Source organism: Ipomoea nil, unplaced genomic scaffold, assembly GCF_001879475.1.
Source record: "Ipomoea nil cultivar Tokyo-kokei standard unplaced genomic scaffold, Asagao_1.1 scaffold3087, whole genome shotgun sequence".
NCBI classification, from domain to species: Eukaryota; Viridiplantae; Streptophyta; class Magnoliopsida; order Solanales; family Convolvulaceae; genus Ipomoea; species Ipomoea nil.
Window position 1 is genome coordinate 3,100,718 of NW_017619515.1, and position 25,675 is coordinate 3,126,392.

At 34.0% G+C, this 25,675-nt stretch overlaps 4 protein-coding genes across 12 annotated transcripts; 1 reads left to right on the forward strand and 3 right to left on the reverse strand.

The window, feature by feature from the left end:
* Positions 1 to 1,825: 1,825 nt before the first annotated feature.
* On the reverse strand, positions 1,826 to 8,113 carry LOC109166380 (integrator complex subunit 3). Of its 7 annotated transcripts, XR_002051650.1 has the most exons (8): positions 7,854 to 8,113; positions 6,865 to 6,908; positions 4,319 to 6,291; positions 3,927 to 4,022; positions 3,786 to 3,833; positions 3,273 to 3,339; positions 2,781 to 3,132; positions 1,826 to 2,660 (listed from the first exon to the last, which is right to left on the reverse strand). XR_002051650.1 is itself a non-coding variant. In XM_019315359.1 (3 exons), the coding sequence occupies exon 3, from the start codon at positions 6,041 to 6,043 to the stop codon at positions 4,631 to 4,633; it is 1,413 nt and encodes a 470-aa protein (XP_019170904.1). In that variant the 5' UTR covers positions 6,044 to 6,291; positions 6,865 to 6,908; positions 7,854 to 8,113; the 3' UTR covers positions 4,084 to 4,630. The 7 variants fall into 7 exon arrangements, 1 of the variants encoding a protein (XP_019170904.1); XR_002051649.1 differs by lacking the exon at positions 3,273 to 3,339; XR_002051651.1 differs by lacking the exon at positions 2,781 to 3,132.
* A 2,536-nt stretch (positions 8,114 to 10,649) lies between these two features.
* On the forward strand, positions 10,650 to 13,486 carry LOC109166087 (heptahelical transmembrane protein 2). Its single transcript, XM_019314977.1, has 4 exons — positions 10,650 to 11,128; positions 11,225 to 11,314; positions 11,414 to 11,459; positions 12,590 to 13,486. The coding sequence occupies exons 1-4, from the start codon at positions 10,869 to 10,871 to the stop codon at positions 13,274 to 13,276; spliced, it is 1,083 nt and encodes a 360-aa protein (XP_019170522.1). The 5' UTR covers positions 10,650 to 10,868; the 3' UTR covers positions 13,277 to 13,486.
* A 5,494-nt stretch (positions 13,487 to 18,980) lies between these two features.
* Positions 18,981 to 19,644, reverse strand: LOC109166340. The gene is made up of 2 exons (XM_019315304.1): positions 19,320 to 19,644; positions 18,981 to 19,201 (listed from the first exon to the last, which is right to left on the reverse strand). Exons 1-2 carry the CDS (start codon positions 19,538 to 19,540, stop codon positions 19,069 to 19,071), a joined length of 354 nt encoding a protein of 117 aa, XP_019170849.1. The 5' UTR covers positions 19,541 to 19,644; the 3' UTR covers positions 18,981 to 19,068.
* A 570-nt stretch (positions 19,645 to 20,214) lies between these two features.
* LOC109166337 lies at positions 20,215 to 24,425 on the reverse strand. 3 transcript variants are annotated; one of them, XM_019315300.1, is made up of 4 exons: positions 24,164 to 24,425; positions 22,791 to 23,000; positions 21,405 to 22,655; positions 20,215 to 21,127 (listed from the first exon to the last, which is right to left on the reverse strand). In XM_019315300.1, exons 1-4 carry the CDS (start codon positions 24,391 to 24,393, stop codon positions 20,524 to 20,526), a joined length of 2,295 nt encoding a protein of 764 aa, XP_019170845.1. In that variant the 5' UTR covers positions 24,394 to 24,425; the 3' UTR covers positions 20,215 to 20,523. The 3 variants fall into 3 exon arrangements, with proteins under 3 accessions (XP_019170845.1, XP_019170844.1, XP_019170843.1); XM_019315299.1 differs by having other exon boundaries at positions 22,791 to 23,021; XM_019315298.1 differs by having other exon boundaries at positions 22,791 to 23,024.
* Positions 24,426 to 25,675: the final 1,250 nt, after the last annotated feature.

Sequence of the window (25,675 nt, forward strand, 5' to 3'; positions counted from 1 at the left end):
GAAACAAAAAGTAAGAGGACTAAAAGTGATTGATTTAAAAGTTGAGGACTAAAAGTGACAGTGTCACCAAAGTCAGAGGACCTTCGTCGGTATTTACTCAAATTTCACAGATTATGAAAGCAATGTATTGAGTTTAAAGACTCCAAAATCTTGGATTTACATTTTTTTTTTTTTTTTTTAAGTTTCAGGGTCGAAAAGTTCAACGCTCAAGTAAAAACATATATATAAAAGATTATATATTTCTGTAATATGATTTACTTGATTATTACATAACAATTTTAAAGATGCATGATAGATTACCCATAGGGTTTGCAAGAAGAATCAAACTAAAAAATTGCACAATAACAAATATGTGTTGACCTCAAATCATTGTCCATAAAGTAGATGTCAATTTTGCACCCAAAATTGATGCATTCTCATGGCAAGGTACTGAGATATGTACTGCTCTGTAGAAGCATTATCATATATATGGATGAAGTTTTGGGAAAGAAATATAATAATAGATGGGGCCCAGTGTGTGGGACCCAACATTTATCCAATCACAAAAATGAAAGCTATGACATATATATAACTAAAAGCTAATTAATATATATTAGTGTATTATGTGTCTGTCCAAGGAAATTTGTTCAGCAAATAATTTGGCCACCTAATCACTGTCCAAAAAAATCAATCTTAAACTAATGTCTCTTCCCTAAAGTACAAGCATTTAAAGGATTAATAGGATGACCTACTTAGGTGAAAATGAAATCCATTATTGTCATGAGCTTTAATTTTAATGAAGAGATTTTGTTGGAATATTAATTCTAAAAGTTTTGGTTTTGGAGCGATCTTTGTGTATATTTTGATCCAATTTTTTTTTTTTAAAATAAAGTCCGCATTCGCTACTAGAACGTGTGTTTTAGGTGAAGTCCGCTTTATAATCTAGTTGACAAAGAATCACAAGAGGTAAACATGTGACTGTAGAAGACTAACTCAAGCCAAGAATACCAATATGCAACTTTTGGGCAATTTATATCGTGCACCACGGTGCACATAGCGATGTGCGCCCAGGCACAAAACGCGCGTGTTTCATGCTGACGTCATACTGACATCACTCCATCCATCCGAACAGACCAAACCTCATTATGTGTATTCAATTAAAATTTTATGTGTATTGTGTTATGAGTTTATTTGCATTTAGTTAAGAGTTTATGTATATTATGTTAACCAAACTCATTATGTGTATTCAATTAAAATTTTATGTGTATTGTGTTATGAGTTTATGTGTATTCAGTTAAGAGTTTATGTATATTATGTTAACCAAACTCAATATGTGTATTCAGTTAAAAATTTATGTGTATTGTGTTATGAGTTTATGTGTATTATGTATTATGTTAGATTATGTGTATTCTGTTATGAGTTTATGTGCATTCGAAACAGGGATTTTTTTTTTAACAACTTAACAAAACGACGTCGTTTTGAGAAGCGCGGAGCGCACAATGCTATGTGCGCCCTGGTGCTCGATATAACGATTGCAACTTTTGAACTTAGAACTTTATAATAACCAAACTAATTGACTGACCAATTCACTTGGGTTTAAGCCTTGATCCAATTTGTTGAGGATGCAAAATTATACTAATACTAATAATTATTATTAAGCAATTCAAAGCAGCTAATTTACCAAACATTTTTCTACAATCAGCTAATGTTATCAACTAATCAAACTCACTAACCCAATCAACTAACAACTACTCCACATTAGCTACCAGCTATTTACCAAACACCCCCATAATCTCCTACGTAAGTCAAAAGTTTATGCTCTTGAAATATAATGCAAAAAAAAAAAAAAAAAAAAAAAAAACCAATCACATAATCAAACACATCACTATCCAAATATTTTAACCCACTAATAGTTTTAGGTGATAGATTTGTATAAACAACAAAGATAAACATAACATTTCTGTCATGAAAGAAGTAGACGTGGGGATAAGATCAATTATTGGACATCTACTTTCACTTTGTATGATGATTCATTTGGGTACCACCATGTTGAACTACATCATCAATCATGAGAAGCTTGTATGATTCAGTTTCTTGTTACAACCCATCCTCTTGTCTTCCACACATTCTTCCAAATAGATGCCTCCAAAGGTAATTAGAGAACCACTCTAGCTGACAAGTGGCCTCCTAATTAGGGAGGTAAAAATAGCGCGGTTATCTACATCCTCAGAACGCTCTCTCTTTTGAAATTGAGTCGTACTCTGCCATATCCTCACAACTGCAATTCACTACTATTCGACTATCTACATCCTTGGATCGCTCTCTCTTTTAAAAGAGAGTTCTATCGACATATCATCACAACTGCAATTCACTACTATTCAACATCTACGTCCTCGGAACGCTCTCTTTTGAAAGTGAGTCATACTCTCATATCATCACAACTACAATTCACTACTATTCGGCTATCTACATCTTTGGAAAACTCTGTTTTTCGAAAGTGAGTCCTACTGCCATATCATCACAATTACAATTCCATCAAATGTCTCTACAAGTGGCTCCCATGCCTGTAGATGCGTGTTGAAAGTTGATGCAGCTATTGAAGAAATGAGTACACAGCATTCATTGCTTCCATGTATTGCAAGTTTGAGATTTGTGATTGTGACATCAAAAAGTGGTGTCATCTGGCAATAACACAAACCAGTTGATATATAACACAACAGAAAATGGATTGAACAGTTGTTTTGTCATAAACAAAGAACAGTATACAAATTACAAGCATGAGTGCTGAGGAAAAAAAAAACCTGAGCAAGCGAACCCTCAGGAGCAGACAGTCCATAAAACTTTAATGAGACGTCACAGTGTATGGTTCGATGCTTTAAGTTACTCGACACATTAAGATGTTCAAATCTGCCACAAAGAATTTCTGTCTGATCAACATTGATAATCATTGCCGCTGCCCTACCAATAGAAACATCGATCAAATAGTTTATCGTATTTCGCATCTCCTTTCCATGTTGCAGTGTCACATTCTCATCTGGCTGGTAACTGAGCAATTTATTGATAGATTGCCATTCCTCCTTGGTCAATCTATCCTCGACAGATTTTGATTCCTCGGAAGTCTCCCCAGCTGGGACATCTTCAGAAGAAGCTCGCCTGATGTGGCAGTAAAATATTAGACAACATAAAAAAGCAATTGATTACACCTAAGCATGGTGAAAGGTTGCCTTCTTGAGGAGAAAGTTATCGTTACCACATTTTAGAAAATGTTCAATCACTATATTCCAATGCCTTACCACATTTTATTCTGCTGCAATCCAGCTTGGGCAGCATAACGCCACCATAAACTAGGTCTCTCTGAAACTGGAATCATTGGTCTTAAATGAGATACTTCTACATATGCCTTATATTTTGCAACAGCAATGACAAACTAACTAGCAACCAAACATACTATACCACCCATCCAGGAAACTATAAAACTAGATTTTGGAAAAAAGTGTCAAAAAGCAACACTTAAGCATATTTAAGGACTCAAAACATTCATATTCTTTCAAAGGTGCTGGGAAATTTATTACGTAAACAAACTCAGCAACTCACCTATTCCATACCAATAATCCATTAATTTCAACAATAAATTTCCTATGACGAAATAGTTCGACGAAAGAACACGCAAAGTTCTAGGGCAGTTTTTCATTTTAAAATTATAATTATTTTTTTTCTCATGTAGGAAATGACCATTGACAAAAAGAGTTCAAAGCAAATATTTAGTACGGAATAGTTTGCAGAATAAAAGATAGAAACAATTTTACCTCGATTTGTTGTAGTTTGGCCTCAAAGAGTTTCTCCTGGTCCTCTTCCTACAAGTAAACACAATTGTCAATCTGCTGTGGATTGAGCATATATCATTGAAGAGTACCCAATTCAACAAGAAAAAAGTAGAATCCTCCTACCTTAAGAGACCTACCAACAATAGCAGGATGAGCAAGAATAAAAACTCTATCAATGAGAACAATAACAGGCTCCTTCCCAAGGCCTTTCTATGGAACCTGTATTTATGTTAAAAGTTAAATTGATGAGCACAGCATGAAACTTATCGACATATCATCACAACTGCAATTCACTATTATTTTCTACGTATCTTGCGAATCTGCAATTTCAACTCTCTTTCAAAACCATATAGGTAGACTGAAACTGTATTGACACATCAAATTCATCACTCTTCATAACATGATGTTGAGTGGTAACCCTGTAGGTGTAGTATGAAAAGAAAACAGGAAAAACAACAAATCATAAACATATGCATTCCTTGCCTTTTATGAGTTTTGGTATTTGATTCTTATACCTTTGTGTCTGTGAAGCATATCTGTTTCTTTTCAGGGATTCTTGATTGCAGGGTGATTTCATAAACACTTGTTGATTCTGTAAACTTATTCAAGCATGCCCTCTTGTTGCTCACTATCCATCGATGCCAAGCTCCCTTGCTTCTTTGCTTGTTATATCTATACAGTTAGCCAAAATAGCTTTTTGAAGCCAATTCCAGTCTACCTATTCCCCACTTCAGTTCAATTTTCACCATATTCAAACATGTCTAGCATGGCTGAAACTGGTCGGCAGTTATGTGTATTGAGGTCTAAATATTGTCGGGAAGACAAGTTCATTGCAAGTCTTCGGAATGGGTAGTTTGGGTGAGTAGTAACAATTTCCCGAGCATTTCTCTGAGCAAGGGAGACAGCAGATCGCAGTGAGTCAAGACATCAAGTGAGCCAATAACACCTTTACTAACAAGAACACGAATAGAATTTACTACCCCGTTGATGATGAGATCCTTCCTATCAACATCATAATTGTCAACCAAAATCAAGAGAAACTCAAGAAGGGTGTTGGTCACATCAACATACTTTGGAATAGAGTTCACCATCAACAAAATTGCAGGTTCAATGCTCGTTACATTATCCTCCTTCTCATCAAAAAACAGCCAATCATAAAACAAAGCCAGCTTCAAGTTCGCTTCAATATAGCTTTTCCTGCAACACTTCAACAACCAACCAATCACAGCCCATCTCGGAATTGCCTCGGGTTCTATAACTTCACCCGAGGGGTGGCGCATAGAGCAGATATACCTCACAGCGTCTACCAAAAGAGTCTCCCTCTCAGACAAAAACAAAAACTTTTTTGCAAACCACACCTGGTACCTCCTCTGATTCCCAAACTTCACATTCATAACCAAATATCTCAACTTCCTCTCCATTTCAGGCGTGATTCTAAGCGAAAAATACAAATTTGGTGTCCTTAAACGATAGATTTGCAATACACCCTCAAAACCATCCACTTTGAACTGCCCTGGATTCAACAACAAGTCTTTCCATATGGACTTAAACTCGACTATATGGACCAAATCTTGTAAAAGCCTAATGAGATCCCTCCCTATCTTCAAACACAAAGCAAATTGTTCCCTCAAAACCCTAACACAAAACTCTATCTCCAATCTCTTCAACACATCTAGCCTTGGATCACTACATAACCTGCTATGATCAGCCAATACCCTAAGAAACACATACAAACCATAAGTCAAAATCAAGGGTTCTTCTTCTAGTATACAGTCCCATTTGTTAAGAAAAACACTAACCATCTCAGAACACAGCCATAAATTACCTTCACTGAAATCTCCCCCTACAATTTGCCTTAGAAGAGCCACTAACAGCCTATCAAACCCTACAGCTAACACATTAATCATCTCATTTGTCAACCAAATCAGCTGAATTTTTGCAGAATCAATAAACTTTCCATACAATTCATCCACGATTCTGGTAATCATAGAGGTGAAGTAGCAATACCCATCAGTGGTGATAGCATGGAGGTGCTTGATGTGGGTTTTCGCAAAATGGGGTTCCCGTAGAATGCCGAAAAGAATGGCGTCGTTGAGGCTTGAGTACTGGTCTGGAGTGAAAGTTCTGAGAGAAAAGGGCGGCCGTAGATGTGGTTCGTGAAGGTTGAAAGATTCCCTTAGCGATGCTTCGAGTGGGTTCTCCGCGTCGAGAGTGGCTCTGTGAATCAAGGTTCCCGCCATTTGGATTGAGGATCAAAAAGGGAGCAGCAGCCGCCGGCCAAGCAGGCAGAGCAGCGCTGCAGCGGCAGGGATTTATTATAATCTTATTAGCAATTTTAGCCCATTATTAGCAGGCTATTTGACCTTCAGCCCGTTCTGTTTTGGGCTTATATGTGAATCATAACCACGACAGCAACCATAACACACATATGAAACAAGGAAAAATGCAGGGACGGAGCCAGAATTTCCTTTGAGTGGGGGCGAAGAAGCTGTGCAAAGGTAAAATGAATTAAAAAATGTTCAAATACAAGGTTCAAATACAAAAGTTGATTTTCTTTTAAAGAATTTTTCCATAATTGAAACCCCCCCCCCCCCCCCCCCAAAAAAAAAAAAAAAAAAAAAAACTAAACAGGTAAATATAAATTTTTCCAGCAAACAAATAAACTGATAAACATAAGCAAAACATAATTTCTAGAAATAAAACACTACACAATCTCTAATCTTTAACACTAGTTAAAAAAATGATGTATTCTTAATACAATGAGAATGCTATATATTTTTTACACAATCAATTAACAAGCTATACTACAAAAAGAAAAGACAAAACTACTAATAAAGCACTTTGAGAAATTAATTAAATGACAAGTAACGCACTTTTAATAAAGAACAAAGAGTAAACCATTATCAAAAAGATTGGGGAGAGAGTAGGTAATCAAGAACATGAATGTTTATTCACTTTATCTGGAAAGATTATTTTCAAACAACACAACAGGTAGCTTGCAAATTTACTTGATTCTTTGATAAAAACCAAAAAGTAAAATAAAATAAAAATGAAGATTTACCTGCAGGGTCACACACTCACACTGCCAATAAAATTCATCAAAATCTGCCAAAACGCATCAAGAAAAATTCCCACTTTATTAAAAGAACTCAAATTCGAAGCAGCATATCTTTGTTTGCTTTTATGAACAAAATAGCAATGAATGTATACAAATACAGAATCAATACTTTGGAATCCTAATTTCGTACTCAATTCGTATCACATACAGAGTTACACAGTCTTAAGATTTTGATTGAAAAAGTACACAAATCATACTGTTTTTTACATAATCAAGATTCAAATATTCAATAAGCAAAAGTGGTGCTGCAGATAGCACCACAAAATATCATAACCTCAATAGCAAAGCTTACAATTTTTCAGAAAATTGATAAACATTATCAACAATGACAGTCTGACGAAGCAGCCTTAATAATTAACATACCCCTGCAGGTAACATACTGTTTATAATTTGACAATATACAAAGAAAGATATATAATCTTACAATTGACGTACAACCTAACACTTCTAGATATTAATTTGACCTGCATTTTTGGATGAATGACCGCCCTAATGGACTGCACACATATATTCATATATTTACTGGCCGGAGTTCAATTTTTACAACAAGCTAGCAAGCTAAGGTTGCTTTTTGGTGATATACTTCTCATCTCTAAATGGGCGGTTCACACTTCACCATGAAGCAGATTGAGACTTAGTTATTCTGCTATTCTTCTAATCCCTATTGTTATGAATAATTGGTTATCATACATACGGATATCAAAGATGTGTTACAGAATACACAAACAAAGTGTTACAGTCTTACAGTATACACTAATACAGACGATATACATACAAATACAATACGAAAATACATTAAAATAAAAGGTTAGGGACTTAGGGCAAACTAATGGAAATTTATCAATCATCATTTTTATGGAATTAGCCACTAGGGCAAACTAATTAAGAGAATAAAGTTGAAGAATAATGAAGATTGGTTCGAACCTGACTACCTGAGGCTACAAATCTATAATGGTGGACGAATGGTGAACGGACGGAGCCACGGAGGAGAATAGCCGGACGACGGTGGTCGGTGGAGGCGTGGAGTAATGGGCCGCGGATATGCAAATCTTCGATGAAGAGTTCTGATGGACTGATGGAGCGGCTGGCTGGGGCGTGGAGGTAAGAGCTGACTCGGCTGAGGAAGCAATGGAAAAGAAAAAAAAATGGCTGCTGGCTGCGGTCTGCGTAACGTTGAGAAGACAGAGGCGGAAGAGGTCAGAGCGTCGACTGGTTTAGGAAGAAAAAAAGAAAAAGATTCCGCACGGATTAGCTCAATGATTCAGTGGGCAGTATTTGAGACAAGAGATCAAAGTGTGGAATTATGTCTAAAGTTGGTAGATTCCTTGTGCGCACCAGCATTTAGCCTTATCCACTGAATCATTGAGTCACCGTGATTTACATCCTCTCACATACTCTATCGGGTAAGAGTGTGGAGGCTCTTAGGGTTGGAGATTCAATCCCTTTTGGGACAAGAAGAAAATAAAAGAATTAAAAGTTATATATATAGTTTTAAGAGTTAATAACCAAAATGGTCCCTCGATTAGTCAACTATGCCGTAATTATTAATGGTCATCGATTATCATTCTTATTCAATTAATCTTTAATTATGTAATTTTTATTCAATTTAATCCTCTGCTAATTTGACTGTTTGTTGACTATCAAAAATGTTGATAAAATTGTAATTTTACAAGTTTTCTCCTTCCTCCTGATTTAACAGCGCCAAATCATGCATCAATATGCTCCGATCGGCTTCTGACCGTAAAAAAAAATCGTTGGAAATCAAATCCTTGGACTTTCTGATACACAATCGTTGCTTCGACATTGACATGTTTGGAGGTAGAGACTGATTTGAAAACTGAAATAAAGAGTCGAATGATTTGAAAATCGAAATAAGGAGTCCATTGGTTTGGGAACTGAAAGAAGGGGTATATATAGGGATTCTATGAGGTATAGCGCGCAACACTTTGCATATTATATAGGAAAAATAACGCTTATCTCCCTGAGTTATATGCTTATAATACTTTTTCCTTCTCAGTTATTCATGTATTCACATTTGTCCTCTTACTTATATTAAAAGTGATATTTTTTCTCCATTTTATGTTGGATTTTTTTACCCTTAAAACTAAGTATTTCATTTATTTTTCTTCTCAAACAAATTATTGCTCATATGTACGGATAACCACTGTTTGGTTCAAACCTAACTGGACACTGTAGCAACCAAATCAAAATAGTTAGGACGGTTCTGGTTACAATTCAGAATCGAAAAAAATAAAATAATTGTTGAATTTAGATTATTTTAAAAATAAGAAATATAATTTACAAAAAGAAATAAATAAATTTTGAACTCGCAATAAAAAAATTTTTAAAAAAAATTGTTCGAACCGAACTGTGGTTATCCGTACATATAAGTAATAATTTGTTGGGGAGGAAAAATAAATAAAATACTTAATTTTAAAGATAAAAATGATTGTCTAATATAAAGGGAGAAATGTGGACATAAATAACTCAAGAAGAAAAAGTACTATAAACATATAACTCATACGAAAAAAGTGTCATTTTCTCTATTATATAACATGGCTCCTTTAGAGCTTTTTATGCATATTATATAAAACGGCTCACAAGAATGTACTCAATAACATGAATTATAATACATAAAACGAATCATGTGTACTTTATAAAAGAGTAAAGTCTATCTATTATACACATCAAATACATAGTGATTACAAATTTTTCTATCATTCAAAAAACAAAACAGAAAAAAGGAAATGGATATGTGACAACAATGAAATGCAACTTTGCAAGCAAGAAACTATTTAAATGTGAAATATTTTTCTTCAAGCAATAAGCAATTAAGCATGACGATGTAGTACGTTTTCTTCCTTGTGGATACTTTATTCCTTTTTCTTTAATTTATTTTCCACACACAATCATTGAGACAATTCAGAGACCAATCCCACCATAGATCTGTTTGGGATACTCTATAGATTGACACTGAAATCAATAATCAATAAACAACAATTAACAACTTTGTTTCGCTGGAAATTATATGATACATTTTTCTATAGACTGTTGAAAAAAGCCAATATAGTCAAATTTTTATAGGCATTAAACACTAATCCTCACACCTAAAAAAGTAAGAGGTAATTTGAGTCACACTAATTTATTTATGTGAAGATATGATGTAGAGGTAAGAAAATTTTACCTTTTATAAGCAATAAAAATGAAAATTACGATGTAGAAAATGGAAAAACACAACATACAAGATAAAAGAGAAAAAAGTACAAATATAAAAAATATATATACGTGTGTTTGTAAAGAGTTTTTCTTTAAATATACATTAATATTAATTGTTTGCTAATTAAAAAAATATTATTTTAAAAAAAATATTTAAAATATTTTAGTTATAAACAAATTGTCCTAACATAAAGTTAATTTATCGTCAAATTACACGCTAGAGAAGAATTCGTCGTCAGTATGTCATAAAGCAATAAAAATATACAACACCTTTTGATCGTCTTACATTCTGTCTGATTATTGTCAATACCCTCATAGTTAAGTTTAAAAGAGAATTTATATCATCTATATAATTTATAATTTATAAACTATTATACCAAAATAACATTTACTCAATATATATCATCAAATAGGCTTTAAAAAAAGTTATAGTCCCGGTTCTTTTTGTCAAAAGATTTTTTTAAAAATTAGAAAAATAAATAGTCGCACATTTTTTTGCTGGTTATAAATTCTCAGCTTCTGCCAACCTTCAAATCACCAATCTGGATTGAAACTCGGATTCGCTCAAAATTACAACGGAGATAAGCAATATACTCGGATTCTCTCTATCTTTCTCTCTATATATATATGTACACAGTTCGGTGTTAAGGAAGGAATTGTTGATCTCCGGCGAGTGTCGCCGGGAACTGATAGGTAAGCGAGCAACGGCGGTATTTCCGGCGAGGAATTTGATGAGTCGTAGAGGAAAGGGAGGAGCGAAGGAGAGCAGGGGACTTGGGAACGGAGACGTCGACCACCGAGTTGACTCAGTGAAAGAGAGGAAAATGAAGAATCAGGCGAAATTCGAGAGGAAATTGGTGAAATACGAGGCGTTGCCGGAGTATTTGCAGGACAATGAATTTATCCGAGACTATTACCGCTGCGAGTGGCCTCTCAAGCATATTGTTCTCAGCGTTTTCTCCCTGCACAATGAGACTGTCAATATATGGACGTAAGAGATTTTGCTTTTTCTGAATTTTTTGTTTAGATTAAACAAAATATTGCAGAAGCGGCAATATCATTCTCCAGATTTTGTTATTTTTTGCAGTCATTTGCTAGGAGCGTTGATATTTGTGGCGTTGACGGTAATGACCTTGACGGAGAAAGCGTCGTTGGAGAATTTGACCGGCGTCGTCAGGTCAATTCTCGAAAATTTGATCTCGTCTAGTATCCAGTTTCGTCTTTTCATCATTATTCGTCATACATTATTTCTGAATTTGGTGTTTGAAATGAACAGACCTGCGGCGACGATGATAGGTAATTATTCGCCGGCAGTTTTTCCGGTGAGCAGTTCCTCTTTTTTTCCTTTTTTTTTTTTTTTTTTGAATTTTTAATTATTTTTAAAATACTCCGTATATTCTGCATAGGCGTTAGAGAACATTTGGAAAGACGAGCTAAGGCGCGAACGTGTTAGTAGGTCCCACAAATAGATTCATTCCGTATATATATTTTCATTTTTAGAAATAGTAGTTAGATATTTGCCCGGCAGGACATGTGACTTTACTGAACTCTGCCTTTCCGTTTTCAACAACAATCAAATCAAATTTCTAAAAGAAAAAAAGAATCATCTAAAATGTTTCACTTTACTTTGAATAAAGGTTAGTTCTAGAGAAATTCTATAATGATGATATAAGATTGAATTCAAATCTCCTTATCCCTATGTATAAAGCATCTCCAATAGCTACAGTTTTTATAAGTGTAATTATGAAAGAGAAAATAAATGTCAAAACAAACAAATCACTGCACCCACTCGGTTGGGCGCTGTGTTGCACCTCACACGCCACAAATAGCATTGTTGTTGTGCTGTGGTGGGCCCACTCCACTTCAAAAAATCAAGTGCTTGAAGTGTGCACCATAATCTTTTTTCTCTTTACCTTCTCTCCTCCACATAAGTTTGACTTTCTCAAAAACCACAATTGGAGATGCCCTTACTGGATTGGGTAAATAGTTAAATTCATACTTTTTTTAACCACAGATAGCAAAACAAAGTATGTTTATGATGATGATATGACTTCATAATTTTGTGTTTGTTTTGAAAGAATTAGAAATATATGTTGAGATATCTTAAGAATAGCAAAATTTTCTCAACGTATGATTTCTATACCATTGTGATGTAATGCGCAACATGATCATGGCATAAAGAAAATAAGATGACAATTCCAGTCAAATTGGTCACTAATTAACTTAGTAATCACAAGGCTATAAGTTTGATTTTCAATGAGAGCCACCTATTTGCTTTCTTAGTAATTTGAGTCTGTTAGCTATTTTTTTTTGGTAAACTGAGTCTGTTAGCTATGAGAAATCTGGTTTATTTCATTGTGGTCTTTTATTGACTAGAGTGACAAACAGGATTTACCCAAGATCAACAGATTTAGGAGTGAATTCATGGATATCATGTTTCATATATGTGCAGGAATCTTTTCCAAGAAAATTTTCCAAGGCACCAATAATCCTAGACGTGAATAGAGTTGAAGATGTGATTCCTATGTGGCCTTGGCTTGTGTTCCTAGTAGGGGCAATAGGGTGTCTGGTTTTCAGTTCTGTATCCCACCTCTTTGCTTGCCATTCCCAGCGATGCACCCTCTTCTTCTGGCGCCTTGATTACTCAGGCATTTCACTCATGATAGTCACCTCCTTCTTCGCCCCCTTATACTACATCTTCTCCTGCCTGCCCCACTGGCGCATGTTCTACCTCACCTCCATCACCATAGTCGGCATCCTCGCCATCATCACCCTCCTCTCCCCGGCCCTCTCCTCGGGCCGGTTCAGAACCTTCAGAGCCACCCTTTTCCTAGCCATGGGGTTCTCCGGTGTCATCCCGGCCACCCACGCCACCTTCCTCTACCGCGACCACCCTGAGGTTCTTGTCGCTCTTGCCTACGAAATAGCCATGGGGTTTCTGTATGCCACGGGAACAGCTCTCTACGTTTCCAGGGTCCCGGAGAGGCTGAAGCCCGGCGCGTTTGATATCGTTGGGAGCAGCCACCAGATCTTCCATGTTTTTGTTGTTGCGGCGGCGCTGGCGCACAGCGCCGCCACGCTCGTCATCATGGACTGGCGCCGAGGGTTGCCTGCCTGCGATGCTACCTTGCTGGGATAGATATATATATATACCTAACATCTCCATGCAAGCAAGCAAAGCGACAACCTATGCTGGTTTACTTTATTATAGCGGGGTGATCCTTTGTCGACTCTTGTGGTTACGAATTTTTATCTTCAGCCCAATCAAAGGCCATTTTTGAAAAGCTTTGGAAAGCTCGGTTGCAAACCACACTAATATTGTTAGGTATGCCATTATACTAATTTATTTTTATGTTATATTCTTACATATAGGGAATACTAGTTTACGTTTTCAACTCTTTGTATCATTCTTCTTAAAAGGTTGAATCCTTGTACCCTATCATTCTGATAGGGAAAATTAGTCCAGTTAAATGATTAGCATGCCTGTAACCTTTGAAGATTTACTATGATGTTTCTGATGTCATTTCTTTCTTCTTTTTTCATGGTCACATTATCCATAAGAATCAATACTACTACACTTAATTAGCCAAATGGCAAGTGTTCTAATGAAATAATTTAGAAATGACAAGTCTTCTAATGGAATTTAGATCTTTTTATTGAGCATATAATATATAAAATCTAAAAACATAATAAATCTCAATTAAGGTTATATCTTTGATTTATGTCCTTCTTTTTGTATGCAAATAAATGTATACATTTTACTTTAAATGTTGTACATTTTAATGTTATTAGACAAAACTACCCTTACACCGTTAGTTTTTAATTCTAACATGGATAACACATCATTATTACCATACAACTATATCTATAATATCTTTTCCTATTTTTTAATTATCATTTTATTAAAATTATTATATATTAATTTAATGCTTAATTATATTTTAATTAAATTTCTATGAATGATAAATTATATATGTGTGTACAAAGTACATGTATTATTTATGTATATATAATTTAAATTATAATTTTTAATTATTTATATTTATCAATGTTTTAATATTGGGCATAAATTTCCCTGTATTGCGCGTACAAAATGCTAGTATAAATTGATATGAGCCTATACTACTACACTCTAACCAAATGGCATGTGCTCTAGTGGAATTAGATTATTTATGTTGAACATATAATATGCAAAACATAACTAAACATAATTGTTTAGTTCAACCGTCGAACTTTTAAATGATATAAACTAATACCACTACACTTTAGCCAAATGGCATGTGTTGTAATGGAATTCAAATTATTTTTGTTAAACATATTGATGGGGATTATTTCTTATTCACCATACATACATGATAGTCGGTAACGGACCCATTGTTAGGACAAAGCTCGGTCCGATTTACACCGACCTGATACACTTACCTTCCCGATCGACCATCTTCCTTGCTGAGCTCAACTATAGGTGACCATCCCCAGGCCCTATAGTATTCTCAGTGTCTCGACCTACCGACCTGATGCTACTGGCAGAACGTAATGGCGGTGCACCCAGTAACCCAGGAATATTAAGACATGTGGTCAAGCCACCTTGGGCCCCAGATTGAGCCTGTGTATGAATTTCACGTGCCGTACATGGCGTAAGACCGGATCCTGTTCCATCTTCTTTCCTATAAATACCGCATTAATTGGTATAGAAAATGACGACTTTTGGCTATTTCTACGCGTTAACTGTCGGCTTGGGAACCTCAACCCACTGTCAAGTATTCCGAGCTTCACAACTTAAATCAACAACCAGACTAAGTAAAAGAATCATAGCCGGAACCGACCCTAGCATCGTATTACGTAATATACGCCCGTATTTACTACATCACATATAATAATTTTAGTTTTTTACGCGTATTGCGCGATTGAGATAATGCCAATGTTTTTTTTTTAAATAAGTATATTAAAGTATATCAAGACAAGATTATATTGAAATTGTTCATGCATAGATAATTGAATATTGAATTTGCGTATTTAAATTGGTATTTCTAAGTTTACAAATGCAAGATTGATTATAATTGGTATAGTCAAGATTGATTATAATTGTCAATAAAATAATTGTATGGGTATGGTTGAAACCAAATGCGGGACATAACTACATAAGGGAGAGCAAATAAAAATTAAAGCATAAAATATTAAATATATACTAAGGGGGGTGTATTCAATCATGACTTTCATAGAGTTTTAAAGACTTTTATGAACTTTAAAAGTTTGGAGGTATTCAATTCAAATTTTTAGAGAGTCTTTAAAAGTCAGGCGGTATTCAATCAAGATTTTTAAAGAGTCTTTAAAAGTCGTGTGGTATTCGATTAAGACTTTTAAAGAGTCTTTAAAAGTCATGTGGTATTCAAAAAGTTATGAACTTTTGTAGACTTTTTAATTTAAAGACTTTTATAGACTTTTGTAGACTTTTCCTTCACATTTAAATAGTTGAAATCCAACCATCAACCCCAAGATTTCAAATTTTCTTTCTAACAACTTTGAATGTTTTCTCTCTCTATTTAAACTCTATTTTTTCTCCCTATTTAAACTCTATAAACCTATCTAAATTCAATAAAAGTATTTTTTTCTTCATTATCTTATATTTTCCTCACACCTAAACTCTACCAATTTTTCTCTCTTATAAACTTTAGAACTTTATCTAAAAATTCGAAATAATATTATTTTTACTTCATTATTGCTTGTTTACATTGGTTTTTTATTTTTTTTCCTATGAATTTTTATCCCTAACTTTCTCTAATTCTCCCTAAATACATGAACAAAACAAATTTTTCATCGTCAAATTTTATTAGTATATGTTTCGTAATATTCATATAAATACTTATATATTTTGATTTTTATTATTTTATGTTTATATTCGTAATATATATTTTTCCTTTTTTTTTCAACAACAGGTTACTACGTATAGTGAATTACTGTTCGCAACAACAATTTGGAGTTGCAAACAGTAGCACCTTGTTGTTGTTTGTAGTCTCAAATTGCTATTGTAAATAATAGTTCTTTGTGTGATGCCTAGCAACATATCAAGGATAATTTTATATATATTATTAATATTAGATTTTTATTTTTTATCTTATGCAACTTGTAATTATGTTTTTAAATATTTTATTTGATCAAGTCTTTTATTATGAATTTTATTGTTCAATATTATTATGAATTTCTAATGAAATATTTTTTTTGTTGATGTTTATTAATAATATATATAAGTAATTAGCATATAAGTCTCAGCATACTATGGATAAAAATAATAATGTTGAGAATGTTGATGTGGGTGAAGAACTATATAATAAGAAGAATTTTATGATATATTATAAATATTTTGTAAGAAAATTATAAAAGATAAGAATCAAAATCATTGAAAGTTTGTAAGGATGTATTCAATTTAGAATTTCATTGAGTTTTGTAGACTTTTTAAAATAAAAAGTTGATAAAAGTCTATGAATGTTTTTTATATATACTTTTATAGAGTCTTATAAAGTTTTAAAAAGTTTTGAACGACTCTATGAAAGTCAATCAAAGTTTATTAAAATCTATCATTTTAAAAGTCATTAAAACTCTACAAAAGTCATGATTGAATACACCCCCCTAATATTGTTTGAGGAGATTCCGGCAGTAGGATTTATGGTTAGAGTTCTATTAACACTGTAATATTAGAATTAGATTAATATTGTAGTTATAATTCTATATTAGACTTTAATATTAGAATTAGACTAACGGTGAATTAACGGTAAGTAATAAAAAAATTAACGGATCGGATAATCATATAATTAAGGATAAATTAGGAAATCTCAAAGAAAAATTAAAATCTAAACTATTCATTTGATTTAATAATTTGACGGTCGTTTTTTCTACCCAATGTTTATAATTAAATAAATATTTGAAAGTATATCAATGCAAGATTATATACGAGAAGTTCAACATAAGTAATTTAATGTCTAATTTGTTTATTTAAATATGTAATTCATAGTATATGAATACAATGTAATATAGGAGATTCATTATAATTGTTACTAAACAAATTTTAAATAGTAACCAAGTATTTTTGTTGCAAAGGGTTCTAATATATTTAATGAATGCACATATATACAAGATCAATGAATGAATCAACAGTACCAGTCCTTTAGGTGTTTTGCTCAGTATTCATTTAGTTCAACTATTATTGTTGAATAAATTATTATGGATAAAGAAATTCCTAATTTAAGGAATTTAGATGTAGTAAAAATTTAAAATTTTTAATTATAATGTAACCTAAAGATATTGGACGATTGGAAAATATGATGTAACCCAAAGATTAAAATGCTAAAGAAAGTGTTTTGGTTATTCAACAGTTTGAAGCAATAATTTGTTCCAAACCACTGAAAATACAAACATTGCAATTTACAATATTTTCACTTAGCGCTTTTGAGAATGATTTCCCCAAAACACGTCTATATTTAAAAAATTATTATTAAAACAATTATTATTATTATTATATGTATACCCTTAGGTCATTTTAAATGTTAATTTAAACAGTTAACTTTTTTTAAATATCTTTTTACCAATCGTTGATATAATTCGCTGGTCAAATTCGATAATATAATCCGCTGATGCTAACCGCTAACTGCTGATTGTCAAACAAGGACATTGCGAGGTAGTTTCTCACTTCAATTTGTTGTGTGATTTGAATACTCTCTTTGTCAACAAATCCCTCAAGTAGTTAATATGATTAGCTTTATTAATTTAAATTTTTTAAATTTTTTCATGGTATTAATAAAATACTTGGTAAATAAATATATATCATTATTTTGTATTATAACTTTGATATTTAATTAAAGAATAGTGCACAAAAAAAGATAATAGACAATGTACTGAATATAAATAATTGATGAATTTGAATGTAAAGAATTTTTACATTGGAGAAAAATAAAGACAATATAACTAATGAAATTATTTCTCTTAATTAATTTATTGATAATGAATAATTTTTTTTAATAAAGACATTGTAGGGAAAATGTAGCGAATATAATCAATTGATGAATTTGAATTTTGAATGTAAAGAATTTTTATATTGGAGAAAAGTAAAGACAATATAACTAATGAAATTATTTATCTTATTTAATTTATTGATAATGAATAATTTTTTTTTTTTTTTGAATAAAGGCATTGTAGACACATAATTTTAAATTAAAGAAATGCATATGTATTATTTTTGGTTTTAGCTACTAAATTATTATTTAATTTAATAAGATTAAAATAGAGTACTAATTATGCCAACTTTGATTGGGATGGGATTCGAACCTAAGACATTTTTTATTTAAATCAATGAGTAAGTTAACGGTGAACTAACAGAAACTAACGAAAAAGATAATATTTAACGAAAAAGTTAACGGATAATCATATTCATTAAGGATAAATTAAGAAATCTCAAAGAAAAATTAAAATCTAATCAATCTGAGCCATTCATTTGATTAAAAACTTTGACCGCTATTTTTTCTACCCATTATAGGCCTAACTCTCTTGGCCTCTTATTAGTATAGTAGATAGATTTATTAGTATTGTAGATAAATAGTAGATAATAGATAGTAGATAGATAGATATAAAACATATTTGTTTAGTTCGATGAACCATCAAACTTTTAATTGATAAGAACTAATACTACTACACTTTAGCCAAATAGTTGGCTTTCTAATGGAACTTATATAGTTATATTATTTTTGCTGAACATATAATATATAAAATATAAATATTTAAATCAACCCTTAAACTTTTAATTGATATGGAACAAATCTTTCAAATTTCAATTATATCATAAAATGCGTAGAAAATAGGAAAGATTAATTTTTTAAAAAAATATAATCTTCTTGGGAAATAGAAAGTGTACAATAAATTAATATGTCAGAAATGTGAGACATTTTAATCCTTAATTTTCTTAGAGGAATAAAAGATGAGAAACAGACACAAAGGGACTACAAAAAATGCTGAAATTTTCAGTAGATGTTCACTCTCCTTTGTGATGACACCAATTCTTGACCAATCTCCACTGTACCTGATTTAATCATTTAAATACAATACCCCTAATAAATAAATAAATAAATAAAACACATAAAATCAGAATAAACACCCGAAATGAAAGGGGAAAAATGTAATTAAAAAAAGGAAATTACCCGGCATCTATGAACCCTAAAGCAAAAACTCCAAGAACAGATTGAGCAAGAAGAGTTTTAGAGAGTTTGATTGGGAAAATGGGTTTTTGTTGATTGTTCTCAGCCAAGTCTCTCTTTTCTGCAAATGCAATAGATGCTGCTGCATATTTTCTTCTGTGAGGGAACAAATAAGAGAAAGCAGTGTTTCTGCAGGAGACACTGTTAGTATTTGTGATCACCATTTTCTCTTATCTATATCTCATGAGCTTGCTGGCTTTCTTATATGCTTTCCAAAAGTTGGGCAATTTTGTAATTTCCAACCAGGACATGAGGTTGTTTCAACCGGTGATACATTATCCTTTGAGTTAATACCCAAAAAATGAATGAGACTAGAAAAAAAATGCTCGACTGACTTACAAGTATAAATAAGGAAAAATGGTCAAATAGGGCATTAAACTTTACCCGAAAAGTCAATTAGACCCCTGAACCTTTTAAAGGTGTAATTACATCCATCAACAACTTATTATTTTGATGCAACGACAGAAATCGGTTAGTGACCTGCTATCACAACGACCGGCGATGTGGTAACTCATCGACAACATTTCAAACAATAAAACGACCGGCGACCGCAAGGAGACCTAGGTCACCTTCTCCAACAGAAGGCGACCATTATCGTTTGCCAGTTGCCGGTTGCTTTGTTGTCTGAAATGTCATTGGAATGTCGTCGGAACTTTAGTGACCTGTGATAGCAAATCACTAACTGATTTTTGAACTTCATTGCATCAAAATAAATTGTTGATGGGTGTAATTCCACCTTTAATTAATTTAAGGGCTAATTGACTTTTCAGGTAAAGTTCGATGACCTATTTAACCCTTTTTCCTATAAATTATCAACACATTTTCAGTCGAACCCGTCCCACAAGATCTTCTTAGTGCAATTTACCTTTCCTATGTGATTTGCAAACTATTACATAAAAACATAATTTACCTAGTAAACAACCTTAAGTAGTGACTGTTGGTTTCCTCATCATCCAATAAAAAAAAATGAAGTATGAATTGTCAACAATCAATTATCAACTATCTAGTTACCAATGTATCATTCTCTCCCTCTTAGAAGCAGACCCTTATGTCCTCCACATCTTCATTTGTATATAATAGCAAAATGACATACATGACAATTGACAAAAGACAAGGTGTGTGTACCAAAAATGTTGTACCTATCATCTTAGTTGTCAATGCAATGTAGGGAAAGCATTCCGTTAGTATATTGGTTCCGCGCCTTCCTGTACTTACCAAGAAGTGCGATATAGACCTCTCGCGCATCCTCAAACTCTACTCCACTACAGAAACACGATTTTACCTGGTAAAAAACCGCTTCTACTGCATCTCTATGCTGACTAATAACTCGATGGAAGATGTCTTTGGCGTCTGCCAAATGTATACCTGTGCTGTCTGATTCGTGTTCTCCCTCGGATAAATGCCGTAGCCATTTGAAACGAGCGAAGGGATCTTCGTGTTCCTGAGTGGCTGCTTCGACAAACTTCAGGACATCTGAAAACGTTGACTCGCTGTTGATTCTACCAATCAGGGAGCTGAAAATCCTGTTCTGGTTAACTAAGAGCCAATCTTCGTTAGCTGAGGAAATGGCACCGACCAAGCAAGCCTTCTGGAATGTTGGATCCATATCGCCAACAAGTTTCACCGCAACATGAATCAGTATTGCGGATAGATTATGTAGAAGTAGTGATTCTGAATCCGCAACTGTATATTGTGTTGCCCTTTGTCTTCTATACCAATCATCGAGGGCAACATGAGTAAAACCTTCCCACCTGCATTCACAATAATAATATGCATTGATTAACAACAGTGGTAGTCACTGAACAAACTCGGTTCAAGTTAAAGCAATATTAAAACTTCATTACAATTTAAGATTGAGCTAGGGTCACTCAATTGGGCTATAATGCACATGGGCCAAACCACACTAAAAGATTGAATCCAAACAATTAGCTAGTCTAACCCATAGTCTTATAAACTCATATGTTCTCTCTTATTTTATCAATGTGGAACTCTTAACACACCTAATCAAGGTTATGAGAAAGTACTTACTCGAACGGGGGCTCAACTTCAATAGCAAGAGTTAGATGTAAGGACAACCCAGTTGTCGCATCATGCCCGCTGCCATCGCCAATGGTATGAGCCGAGTGAGGGTAACCTCTTGGAATATATAAAATTTCACCTTCTTTCAGCAAAATTTCTTTGCACCCATCTGCTGTACACCTTTCGGATTCCAATTGATGCCTCGTCTCGAGAGATTCATACAATCGAGGTAATTGATGACTAGGCGAGGGGAAAAGATTCCACTTTTTGGCCCCGAGGAGTTGGCAGATAAAGACACAGTGGTCATCACTGTGGCGAGCCAACCCTTGACAACCCGGAGGTGTCAAGTACAAGTTCACTCCGATCGAGGGTTGACCAAATATAGACGCGATATCATCTGCAACCGACGCAATGCTTGCAAACCGAAATCCCATCCCGCGTAGAGCAATAGTATACCCCTCCTTGTATGCTTGCTCGCACTTCAAAATATCAGTACTGCTGAGGACACGACGGTTCTCGGAGTTTCCCGAGAAATAGTGTAACTCAAACTCTGAACTATCTGTTTTGACAACCCGAATATCCTCTTGGTAAACAATAGGACCGCCTAAATCGTTACTTACCTCTTTTAGGAAATGAAGAATGTCGTGTTCTTCGGAAGAAATAGGTGGACAACAGATAAATCCTCTTAGCATTGGAGATAGAAAGGAACACACGGATTCCCTTAATCTGCCCGATTCTATGAAAGAACCGAATATGTTTTCCAGCTTAGACGAAGCCATTTCAGAGCTTCTTACTAACCCAGGTGACGATTCCCAATTCCTCAACATAAAATGCTCCAAACTCGTACCTTCTCCACCGAAAATTCTTTTACCAACCTCAATCGCATCCGAAGGTCCTCTGCATGGATTAATATCAACGGAGAGCCTGAAAACGCTCTCAGCCAGATTGTTTGTCCGGACATTGTTCGGGTAAGAAAATCCTTCCTCGGTGCATTTCGCAAAATTACCATAAAGCATCTGTTTATGAACTTCTTCCCACAACTTTTTCAAATGTAACAGTAAACGCCTAGAGAGCATTGTTGGGATCTTCTGCAGCTGTTCGATCGTGCACGAGTTAACAAGAATTATGACAGCATGTACAAGCAATGTTGATAATTCATCTTCCTCGAATACAATCCCGGGACATGTTTCGGTCTCCTTTCCATCTACAAGCAGAGCCACAACAGAAGCAGATGATTTAGGAGCCTGAGAGCAACGAACACTAACAAAGGATAAAGACGATCATTACAAAAAGACCAATTAGACCTAAAATGGGTTGTGATAGTAAAAGTCTTATATATATAAATTCACTTCACTCCATATTAGGGGAAAAAAGATGAATGAAATCGGTACTCACATTAGGTTCTCAATAGCAAACAGGTCCACAAGCTGTTTTCGTCCAATGGAGGTGGTTGAAAGATCAAGAACAGAATTACAAGCGGCAATTGATCTTATACTATTAGAACTTGTTAACAAAGTAATCAAACCCTTCACGATCTGCCCTTCAGCAGCAATCTTTTCATTCATCTCAAAGGACATCAATGACAATGCTCCAACAATCTCGGCGCTCTTACATGCGATTTCATCACTTCTTTGGTTAAAAAACATATGAATTCTTAATGCATTAGTAAAGCAGCAGTAACACAAAATTGTCAAAGAAGATTGCAGGTAAAAACGTGAAATACCCATCCGCACTAAACACTACAACTAAACTTAGCATTACTTTAAAAATAAATTTTTTGTTCATACTGCACTGGTATCTGCACATCGCAGGTGGAACTAATCACACATAGGTTCGAACCCTTAACGACATGCTTAAGCGACCCAAGCCCCTTTCCCTTAGAACTAATCCAGCCGAGACTCAATCAAGCTCACCCAAGAATGTTGCGAGTTATAGCTCACAATATAGGTTCCAACCCTTAACCACGTGCTTAAGCGACCCAAGCTCCTTCCTCTCAAACCCTTAACCACATGCTTAAGCGACCCAAGCCCCTTCCCTCGAACTCTTAACCACATGCTTAAGCGACCCAAGCCCATTTCCTCTCAAACCCTTAACCACATGCTTAAGGGACCCAAGCCCCTTCCCCTCGTACCCTTAACCACATGCTTAAGCGACACAAGCCCCTTCCCCTCGAACTCTTAACCACGTGCTTAAGTTACCCAAGCCCCTTCCCCTCGAACTCCTAACCACGTGCTTAAGCTACCCAAGCCCCTTCCTCTCGAACCATTAATCACATGCTTAAGTGACCCAAGCCCCTTCCTCTCAAACCCTTAACCAAATGCTTAAGTGACCCAAGCCCTTTCCCCTCAAACTCTTAACCACATGCTTAAGCGACCCAAGCCCCGTCCCCTCGAATTCTTAACCACATGCTTAAACGACCCAAGCCCCATCCCCTAGAATTCTTAACCACATGCTTAAGCGACCAAGCCCCTTCCCCTCGAACCAACACCATTCAAAATAATTTATTTCTTTCAAATAGCTAAGCTAGGATGTCTAGGCAATACATATCACCTACTATAGACTTAAAAATTGAAACTTGAAAGTATATCACATTACAAAAATTGGCAAAAAAAAATAAAAAATCTATGAAGTCTATAATGCAGTGAACATTCATAGTTGATTTCTGAGAATAAACAATACTAGTTCGAACACCAAATCAACAAAAGATCACTGTTAAAACTAAATAAACAAACAAAAAAAAAAAAAAGAGGAAATTTTGTTTATCTTACCTGGAAGTGAGAAGGGTAGGAAGCAAGGAGAGGAAAGGTGTGGAGAGGGTTTGGGGAAGAGAGCGATGCAATCTCTTTAAGCACCGTAGAATGAGAACCGCATCTTCACCTTCGGAATTACCGTTTCTGGAAAGAGCTGCCAAGATTATAGCGAAGAGGGTGGTGCCGGAATCTGGGTGCCGCCGCTTCTTCAGCCGCCGGTGCTTTTTTTCTCCCTTCTTCCCCTTCATTTCATCTGGGATGCCGGTAACGGCAAACGGAAAAATACTAGTTATTAAACATATAAATATATATATTTGTAATTTTTAAAAACTATATAAATGTTAATAATAATTTATTAATGGCAAAAACTTATCGGAGACCATTTCACTAATCCTAGTCCGGGTCGGGTCAATATATATTAGCAAATGTAATACTAAATCAAATAATAAAATGTTTATTAATTTGCGGTCATAGTTCAAGTGGCAAATGAACTCTCTTTTTAAAATTTTTTTTTGGAATAATTTGAATTCGATGAGCGAACAGAAACTAGTCAGGACAGAGACCACCTTGTGATTTACACTTAAATAATAATATTTTTTGAATATTATAAACTCTATTAGAATGTAGTATCTGTTTATTCATATATTTTTTTATTAATTATATAAAAAATGTAATATTTTTAAAATTAATGCAAATGTATTTACATTTTCTTTTATAAATGTAACATTACGTTCTTATAAGTAACAAATATTTTATTTTTGATTTAGTATTATTTTACATATTGAACCCGTCTCCATCACGGGTGCCTCTCCATCACGGGTGCCTGTATTGAATAAATCATATATATTTTTGGAAAATATATATCATATTTTTTAGGGAAAATGACACTTTTTCCCCCTGTGTTATTTACTAATAGCATATTTTCCCCCTGTGTTGTTTATGTAACCACTTTATCCCCCTCAATTGTTTTTGAAGTGGCTATTTTTTCCCCTCTCTGTTAAGTAAGTGTTAGGGCTGTTAAATATGAGGGTAAAAATGACATTTCACTTCTTATTATTATTATTATTATTATTATTATTATTATTATTATTATTATTATTATTATTAATGAACGACTCCACCCAACACTCTAATATACTGCAGTTTGCAAACCAAATTCATTGCTAATAATAATAATAATAATAATAAGTCCCACCCAACGCCCTAATATATTGCAGTACTCCACGTCTAAAATGCACAGTTATATTGCAAACCAAATTCATTAATAATAAATTTTCAAAAAAAAGAAAAATTCATTAATAATAATAATAATAATAAGTGAAATGCTATTTTTACCCTCATATTTAACATCTCTAACACTTATTTAACTGAGAGGGGAGAAAATAGTCACTTCAAAAACAATTAAGGGGATAAAGTGGTTACATAAACAATACATGGAAAAAAAGTGCTATTAGTAAACAACACAGGAGGAAAAATTGCCATTTTTCCTATTTTTTATGTACTGTAATAATTATAAACTATAAATTGATA